This window comes from Colletes gigas, unplaced genomic scaffold (assembly GCF_013123115.1).
Source record: "Colletes gigas isolate AHSC1104 unplaced genomic scaffold, ASM1312311v1 Colletes_gigas_Sc00004, whole genome shotgun sequence".
In the NCBI taxonomy this organism is placed as follows: Eukaryota; Metazoa; Arthropoda; class Insecta; order Hymenoptera; family Colletidae; genus Colletes; species Colletes gigas.
Genome location: NW_025106633.1, coordinates 9990956 through 10000000, shown reverse-complemented (window position 1 = coordinate 10000000; position 9045 = coordinate 9990956). Strand labels below are relative to the sequence as shown.

Below are 9045 nucleotides of genomic sequence, written 5' to 3'. Positions count from 1 at the left end.
ACACCATCGCCATTAACACCATCGTCACTGTCCGCTACGTTTTCCCTTCCGGGATCTTTGCTCCAACCACCGTTCTTATCTGCCGTGCCACCTTTAATGCAACCATTAAGTGTACCACAGCCATTCTCGAACGGTAATACAGGCAAGTTGACGTTTTGCTAATTTTCTCATTGAGAAAATTAAACACGTAATGGTTATCGAGCTTTTGTCGTTAACATTAGTGATTAAAAACATGGAATACAAGCGCCTCGGTAGCGCAGTAGGCAGCGCGTAAGTCTCATAATCTTAAGGTCGTGAGTTCGATCCTCACCCGGGGCATATGTTTTTGTATTTTTATTCTTCATAAGAATAACACATCTCGCCTTCGTCGCGTCAATATTAAATGTACATTGATCGCGTGTCTTTCGTTTCTAAGCAGAACAATTGTAAATAGTTTTTTTACGTACAAAATATTTCAACGAAGAATTAAAAATACATGAGTAATTATTCGAACGATAAAATTTAATGCTGTCGTTGGATAAGCAAAATGTGTAACAGTTTCAAACACAAACCTGATCGTCTTTAAAATAATAAAACATAAAATGATTGTTTATCCTGAAAGAAAATAATTGGTTGTTGGTAAAGTAAATTTCACTCTCTCAAACGAGGTATATCGTAGACCTCGTCTGTGATTTTATATTGTAGTTGTTTAAGCAAGTTTGTGGTCGAAAACGATCAATATTTCATTTATTCAACGACAATGTTAAATTTGATTGTTTGAATAACCGCCGTGGACTTGTATTTTTAATTTGAAAAGGTTCTCAGTGGGTAAAATAAGCGTCGGTAAAACAGGTAGTATGGTAACCCGCCATCTTCTGAACACGAACGGCATCACGAACGTGCAACGGCGGCCTAGAAGTGAAAAGAAACCAATCCCGGACAATCAGAAGGATGAGAAATACTACGAAAGACGTAAACGCAACAATCAAGCAGCGAAGAAGTCTCGCGACGCTCGTAAAATTCGAGAAGACCACGTGAGTAAAGAAGAATTTGAAGAAAAAGTATTGTAATAAAATAAAAATGTTCCTTTAGGAATTTAATGCTCAATAATCGATGTTAAATTGTAGATCGCATTGCGGGCAACTATGTTGGAGCACGAGAACGCGATTTTGAGGGCGCAAATAATAACGCTTAGAGAGGAAGCACAATCTCTACGACATATGTTAATTAAACAGCAAACGCCAGCGTTGCAGTCTATTCAGCGTTCGATTTCCTCCATGACACCTATCAGACTGTCCCCCCCACACTCTGCAGCAACTTTGGATTGTCAGATTTGAAACGAACTTTCTCAAGAAGATGGTGGAAATGTTTAGTAATTGAATAAGTATTTTTTGGATAAGAATCTCAAAGGGCTGTATCCGCGATGTGATATTAAACTGCTCGGTCAGACATAACCTTGTTAGCAAAGCCGGATTAAGGCTTTCAAGTTTGACCACTGATCTCTGTATACATTATATGGCGGTCATCTTGATAAGAAAAGTGGGGACAACAGAATTTGTAGGTATTTTTGAAAGAGGAAACGTTGTACTTGAGAACTTTCTCATCCTACACTTTCCCTTTAACTTATTTATATACGTTAAAATCAAGATTTAGAGAATGATTTAATTTATCGAAACACGTACTAGAAAACAAAATATGCTTTATTTTTTACTCCGACGTTACCAATGAAATATAGTATAAATTTATTGAACAGTAGAGTACTTGAAAAAGTATTTTAAGTTCAGTTAAGATGTAGATATTTCGTGATAGATTTTCATTTCTTAAAGAAATTAGTGTAAATAGTGAACGATGTATTATTTTGTAACTATTGATAAATAAAACTTTACGTATTGAACGAAATAACCTTTCAAATCATTCTGAAAAAATTATTTTCGGTTGTGGGGGTCAATTACGATCATATTTGGTGAATAGACATAACCCCGAAATCCTACCCACTTTCTAGAAAAAAATTCGAGAAGGTGTGAAATTTTTCGACGGAAAAAAAAATTTCAAATCGTTCTAAAAAAATTATTCTTAGTTACAGGGGTCAATTACCAGCATTTTTGGTCAACAGACATACCTCTGAATTCCTTACCAGTTTCGAGAAAAAAATTCGATAAAGTGTGAAATTTCTCGGCAAAATTAAAAAATTTCAAATCGTTCTGAAAAAATTATATTTAGTTACAGGGGTCAATTACAAGCATTTTTTGTCAACAGACATACCCCTGAAATCCTACGCACTTTCGAGAAAAAAATTCGAATAGGTAGACAAATTTTTCGGCGAAATTGAAAAGTTTCAAATCTTTCTGGAAAAATTATTTTCGATTGCAGGGGTCAATTACAATCATTTTTTGTGAATACGCATACCCTCGAAATCCTACGCACTTTCGAGACAAAAATTCTTCACCGAAAATATACTCTGTGGCCGGATATGTTTCTATTTATTCAGCTACGTGTTATTTAAAATAACTATGCTTTAGTCTATTCGAACGGTCAAATAATTCGATGATTGTCGTGTAGAGCGCGCTTTCGTTTTCACTAATTGTAAGTAATTTCCGCGGTTTTCGATTCACTAGCTTCGTTTTCGTTCCGCAATCGCGAGCAGAAATTCCTTTTACTCTCTGCATTCAAATGAACACTTCCGATAGAACTATGAGACAGAAATATATAGATAAGATCGAGACTACGTTGATTTAAGGAATATAATATTATTGAGTCACTCGCTAGAATTTGTGGATCGATTTAAATCCATAAACAAATTCGTATACTTCACAAAAATCTCCATCTATGAATTGCTGTTTGTGCTCATTCTTTATCGATGCTACAATTCCATTAACAGTTGTATTAACTGCCAATATTCCGTTAACAAATTTGAAACGACGCAGGACTACGTTACCGATCGCGAAACTGTTTACATGTTTACATAGAAAAACATTGCACGATTAAAAGATACAAACTGTTCGTGCACGTGGGCGTATAACCGTGGGACATGAAAAGCGAGCGTACGGTGTTTAAAACTTTCGAGTGGATAGAAGGGTTAACTTGAGTTCGGAGTTTCCCTCGACATCCTCGTAACAGGCTGCACGATGGCTGTAAGCGACGGTAATGTTTGTTCAGTGAGAGGCACGGGGTACCGTGGAGAACCGGTCAGTTACCCGAGAAACACTCTGGCTGGTAGCAGGACGACACGAGCGTCGTCGGCGTACCTAACCTCGAAGTCTCGGCGTTCTTTCGGTGATCGACAGCGGCGAGATGCAAAAGTGGCGGGAAAATGGTGCGTCGACGATGAACCGCGTTTAAGAATTTCGTGTTACGCGGACATTCCGGCACTTAGTCGTCAAAATGTGCGTAGAAGTCGGATACGATGCAGTGTTTGATAATGATTCTGTGTATCGTTTGTATGATCGCCGATTCCACGGAAACTGACGAAGAGGAATGGGGTAAGGAGATCGAATCAAACGACAAATAGTTATTAAGGTTCGAAAGCAATATCCCTTAGATGTCGCTTCAATGTTTCATGAAAATTTGATAAAACGCCCAGGTCTCATTGAGATTAAAGCGTATTAAACCTCGCGCCATCAAGATATTACAAAGGAAACCAGTGCATCTAATGAATAGGAATTATCCTCCCGTGTCCCGTGCTTAACGTAATTATGATGACGGAAACATAACGGAAACGAATTTACCAGAACTTGGGCATTAAACACACTGTTTTTACACTTTTACTTCCGAAGTCAAGAAAATTGTAAACGGAACTATATGGTTATTAATAGGAAAAAGAATGAAAACTTTACCATGTTCGAATAAACGACAAAGGGCTAAATTTTTACATACATAAATATGGTTACACTCTTTGCTGCGATTTCACCGTACGGAATATTCTGGGTGGGTTGATTACTTTGCGAATTACCATCGAGGAATGTTTACTATAAAGCGATAAGGTCATGAACAGGGAGACCAGGTAGAGACTCGCATCTTCTCCCACTTTGCAATGTTCCCCGTGCTGTGTCGGGGAACCCCGTTCGCTTACGTCACTGAGAAGCGACTGTACTGCAACGACTCCGTCCACCGTTGCCCGAAACAGAATGTTGGAATTTATCGGGTCACCCGTGCGAGCAGGCGCAGTAAGGGGAATATATTGGAGTGGGGGGAAGATGCGAGTCCCTACCTGGTCTGCCCCTTAGTCGCGAATGTGGCACCGGAGGCATCTCGAACCGGGACACGGTCGCCATAGTAACCGCTCGAAGCCAAGAATCGCCGGATTAACGGTGAAATTGTATTATCCGCCAACTATGCCAATTATTGCGATGAGTTAACATAAACGTTTTAACGAGACAAACACACCGTGCCACGGCAGACTGGAAAGCGTGGTTGCGTGACCAAAATTCAATTGCTTTCTATCTCCCGCGATATAATATTCCTATTTCGTGATAAATTATTAATAAACTACAATGTTCACCTTGCGTAACAGGAAGAAGTTTCGTAACCAAAATATTTTTACGTCCATTCTCTTGAATTTAAAATTAATTTTTTTCACGATAGAATTGAATTACATATGTTTGGAAAAGGAGAAAAATGGAACTGTGGCGCTGTTTCGAAATCGACCGATCTAGTTTCAGGAACAAAACTCACGGCCATGAATTGATGGGAGGCTGAAAATCGATCGTCCCATTTCTCGGACCGGTTTCACGATTGTCAAGCAAGCCAAAACGAGTTTCCATTAATCTTCGTTTTCGCTCGTATTACACGCACTCGCGGAGGATAATTAAATGAATCGCTGGACGGTTGTCCAGCGTTTTGGTTGCTCTTTCTAATTCGAGGAAAGTGTGCGTATCTTAATAAAATCTATCCCTGCATTGACTGATAAATATTAAAATACGTTTCATAAAATAATAAATATGTAAACATATATTTTACAAATATTACAAGGGGCATTAGAGACTTAATATTTCAGTGCAAATGGATTAAATCAGCTTAGAAAATTAAGTAATCGATGTCAGGATACCGTAAAGGTCGATGCTTTATTTCTTCATTATCTTCGTATGATCATTACGACAAAAAATTCAGATGTTTTTATGCTCGTGTGTAATTATATCATGAGACTGGTCTAACGTAAGCAACGAGATAATTAACTTCGCAACAAAGTAGGAGACACCAGAAACCCGTTCTCGTTCTACATAACGCTTGCTCTTTAACTTTCACGGTCGTGAATTTTGTTTTCGGTAAAAAAATATATTTTTTGGTAATTTAAAATATCTATCGAACCAACAATTACGAAAACTACTCGACACAAACGTAACAGTGTGTAATGCGACATTAATAATTAGAGATTCGTTATCTTGTATACATTTTAATTAACAGCTGCTCTGAAGAGGTTAATTGCGTAAATATAATGGGCAACGCGTCGTAACGCCAATTACGGTAACGCTGTATCTGTTGTGCATAATAATTACGATTACGACAACGGTGAAAGTAATCCCACTTTATTGTTACGCGTTAATTTACAAGATGGAGTTTAGAAATTGTATTCTTTCGAGATCGAAACTTTCCGGGGCTTCTAATTGCTTGCAAATTACCGCAAAGAGTATTTATTTAAGTAAGTATACTTAGTTTGAAAGCTGTAAACGGTAGAAAATAAACTCGAAAGCTGCTTCGATTCCCATTGAACAGATAACGAGGTTACGAGTCCTACCTGGTGACTTACTCTTCCTCTTTCAAGCAGGTTCAAGCGGCATCTGCATGTGGGTGCGCCTGGGGCGACCCCTACACAGACACATCGCTTAATAATCTTTCGAGATGCAACGAAAGTAGAATCTCTCTAGGCTGTTCGTTTTTTCTACCTAAATCTATGTACCACATATCGAAACGAGTAGCACGTGGTAACAGGTTTTGTAATAAACACATTATGTTATTGTCGGCGGACGTTGATATTGCGTGTGATCCCTGCGTTTCTCTTCCATTAACCTGCACGTTAAACTTTTATATATCCTGTAAATAATTGGACGATTATATCTACCCGAGTACCTCGCGCAATAAGACATCAAATAACAAAACTCTAATAAAAATTTGCCGATTGCGTTGTCTCGTTGTTCGTTCAACACTGTATACCTCGGGGCAAAATTTTAATGGGAGATTCTAGAGGTGAAAATAAGACGAAAATCAAGAATACCAATTTGTTGATCGAGGTGTCGTTAAAAAGTTATTAACGTTTAATGTTCCGCCTGCGTAACGGCAATCTGCGAACAGCTGCTGTCGGTAAGTAGAGTTTCTCATACCGACTGAGAACCACTAACAGCTGTAAGCAGGTTGCCGTTCTACAGGCGCAACTTTAAACGTTAATAACTTTTTAACGAAGCCTCTATCAACAAATTGGTATTCTTGATTTGTGTAACGGCAATCTGCGACCAGCTGCTAGTGGTTCTCATTCAGAAAACTGTGAGGCTGTCGATACGTCGCGTCGGTAAGTAAAGTTTCTCATACCGACTGAGAACCACTAACAGCTGTTCGCAGGTTGACGTTCCACAGGCGCAACTTTGAACGTTAATAACTTTTTAACGAAGCCTCCATCAACAAATTGGTATTCTTGATTTTCGTCTTATTTTACCCTCTAGAATCTCCTATTAAATTTTTTCTCTATGGTTGCTGAACAACCTGTATAATCGCGATTATTGTTATCAGTGCAGGACGAAAGGTTACCAATCGCATGTACGATTAATTACAGTGAAAGGATTAGTACGAGACTGGGCACCATTGGTATGGCTTGCGCCTGGTGAACTGTTTCTGCCCCTCGGGGTGCCCGAGTTCCTCGACAACATGCAATCCGACAACGATTATCTTTGCACCAGTATCGACGTAGGTAAATGATGAAAACGGTACGCGGTCGTTGAGATTAACGCTAGATTTAGGGACTAATTGCTCATAATTTTATCGAAACCCCATCTGTTGACGATTACATTAAGATACGGGTTTTCGAAACAACGAGTTCCATAAATCTAGTGTTAAAGATCGCTCGATCGATTTACTGGGAATCGAATGACCGAGCAGTTCGCGTCTGCAGAGACGTTGCTGAGGAATCGGTCGTCGTTCTTGTACGGCCGGAAGCCAGCTGGTTCGGTGCCTGTTTACACCGTGATCAAGAATTGCGTCGATCCTTCGGAGGCCTCCACGGACGCGATGAACTCGATGGCCGCGAGGGAAGAAAAGAAATTACGGAGAAAGGGGAGCGACGCGTCGATACGTTCGCAAAATGCGCTCCAATTGGACGATTTCGGTTCGCCGATGATTCTGACCAACGACGTCCCGGGGAAAGTTTGGAAGGGCGATTCTAAACTTGGCGTCGAGGTAGGTACAATGAGAATCTCGTGAAAAAACACGTTTCAATCTTCAGTTTGAAACAAGTGTTTAAATATCCTGCAAACTGTAAATAAGTTAAATACCTGAACGATCTAATACAAAGCAAGAAATTTTTTGTCTTTCAAAAAAATAAAATAAAATTCATACCACTGGTAGGTCATCGATTTCACTAGCATTGATTAGTTTCATTTGCGCGCCCGCTCGCAGAAAATCACAGATTTCGAGAAAAAGAAGAAAAAATGGAACAGGTCCCGGAAGCTGCGCTTTCACGTGACCTATTGGATGTTCTATCCGTTCAGCGAGGGAAAGGCAGTCTGTGTTCTGGATCTCGGATTTTTTGGTAGCTGGCCGATACCCACTGTAGGCGGTATGTGCCTCGGAATGTTCAAGGAGTACGGCAATCACGTCGGCGATTGGGAACACATGAGTCTATATTTTAAGGTAGACAAGCTCACGCTTCGTTCTTCGTGTCGATACAGTTATTCCTGCATGCATTCAACTTCCATTTCATTCAGCGTACCGGTGTATTTACGGTGCAATCTGGTCGATCGCTACCCTCCCCCTTCTCCTCCTCCTCCTCCTCCTCCTTCGACCAAGAGTTACGGTACCTTAAAAAGTATTTTTATTATTCACTCTATATTACATTCTAAATGTTTTTGAGATTTCCATAATAAGTAATTAAAATATTAATAAACGAATCAGAGACAAATTTTAAGTCTTACAAAAAATATTTTAAAATATCACTCCCCTCCTCTCCTGGATCCACCCTCGGTTCAAGGGGATAAGCACTCAGGATAATCTATCAAAAAATATAAATAGTTTGAAACTGTTCAAGCCCACGATGGCGATAAAAGATAACGTGTAACGGATACGCACCTTTTCCTGTTTTTAATTTAGGATGCCAGTCATCCTTCAGCGATGTATGTCTCCGCCCACGATGCCGGGGCTTTCTATCGGTACGATCTGCGAAGCGGTACTTTTGTCTACGAGAGCCAGGAGACGCGTAAAGGCATTTTCCAGAAACCGATATTCCCGGAAAGAGTGTACACCGCCGGTGGCTCTCATCCGATACTGTTCAGCGCGCGTGGATCGCACGGACTCTGGACAGCACCGGGGAAGCACAAATTCGTCAGATTGCCTCGCCTTTACGACGAGAGCGGTTTCGGTACCGCGTGGCCCACGTGGAAGAAGATGGAATTGCTTCTAAAGGAGGACAATGGCATCCTGCCCACCTGGATGACATTCAGGGGCAAATGGGGCAACCCTAAAAGTAACTGCCATCCTCTGGTCAGGCTTGGCTTTAACATTTGTGAATTTGTCGACGGACCAACCGGCATTCCTATGAAAAAGTCGAATTTTCGGTGCTGATGTTAGACTTCTACGTTTAACAAGGTAAAGACTGTTTATTTAACGCTCTCGATGATGCGTGGACACGCACACGCTCGACTTTCCATTCACACAGTTTGATATTTTCGTTATCAACACTTTGATTTTCATATTTTAGCCTTCAAGATCGCCTAGTGTCGCTCGATTTATATCTATGGAAGATTTTAACAGAAAACGTGTATAAATGGATGAAATATAATAATGAGACTCGTTTAATATTTAATCAAACCCTTCTCCTCCTTTCAATTCGAGCTGTGCAACTACAACGAGAATTTATTAGCTTCGTAT

At 40.0% G+C, this 9045-nt stretch overlaps 2 protein-coding genes and 1 non-coding gene across 3 annotated transcripts in view; all 3 read left to right on the top strand.

Moving 5' to 3' along the window:
• The window catches only part of LOC122405410 (transcription factor VBP), a 2956-nt gene extending 1640 nt beyond the window's left edge, over positions 1-1316 (top strand). The window contains exons 2-4 of the mRNA XM_043410119.1: positions 1-146; positions 836-1013; positions 1107-1316. The exon at positions 1-146 is cut by the window's left edge and continues 98 nt beyond it. Of these exons, the coding sequence (XP_043266054.1) occupies positions 1-146; positions 836-1013; positions 1107-1316 (534 nt within the window). The remainder of the gene's footprint in view (positions 147-835; positions 1014-1106) is intronic.
• On the top strand, positions 246-318 carry Trnam-cau. Its single transcript has one exon. It is a non-coding gene; the product is annotated as a tRNA-Met (tRNA).
• Positions 1317-3382: 2066 nt separating the features above from the next.
• Positions 3383-9039, top strand: LOC122405393. The gene is made up of 6 exons (XM_043410089.1): positions 3383-3453; positions 6738-6874; positions 7076-7359; positions 7579-7812; positions 8269-8763; positions 8876-9039. Exons 1-5 carry the CDS (start codon positions 3383-3385, stop codon positions 8737-8739), a joined length of 1197 nt encoding a protein of 398 aa, XP_043266024.1. The 3' UTR covers positions 8740-8763; positions 8876-9039.
• Positions 9040-9045: the final 6 nt, after the last annotated feature.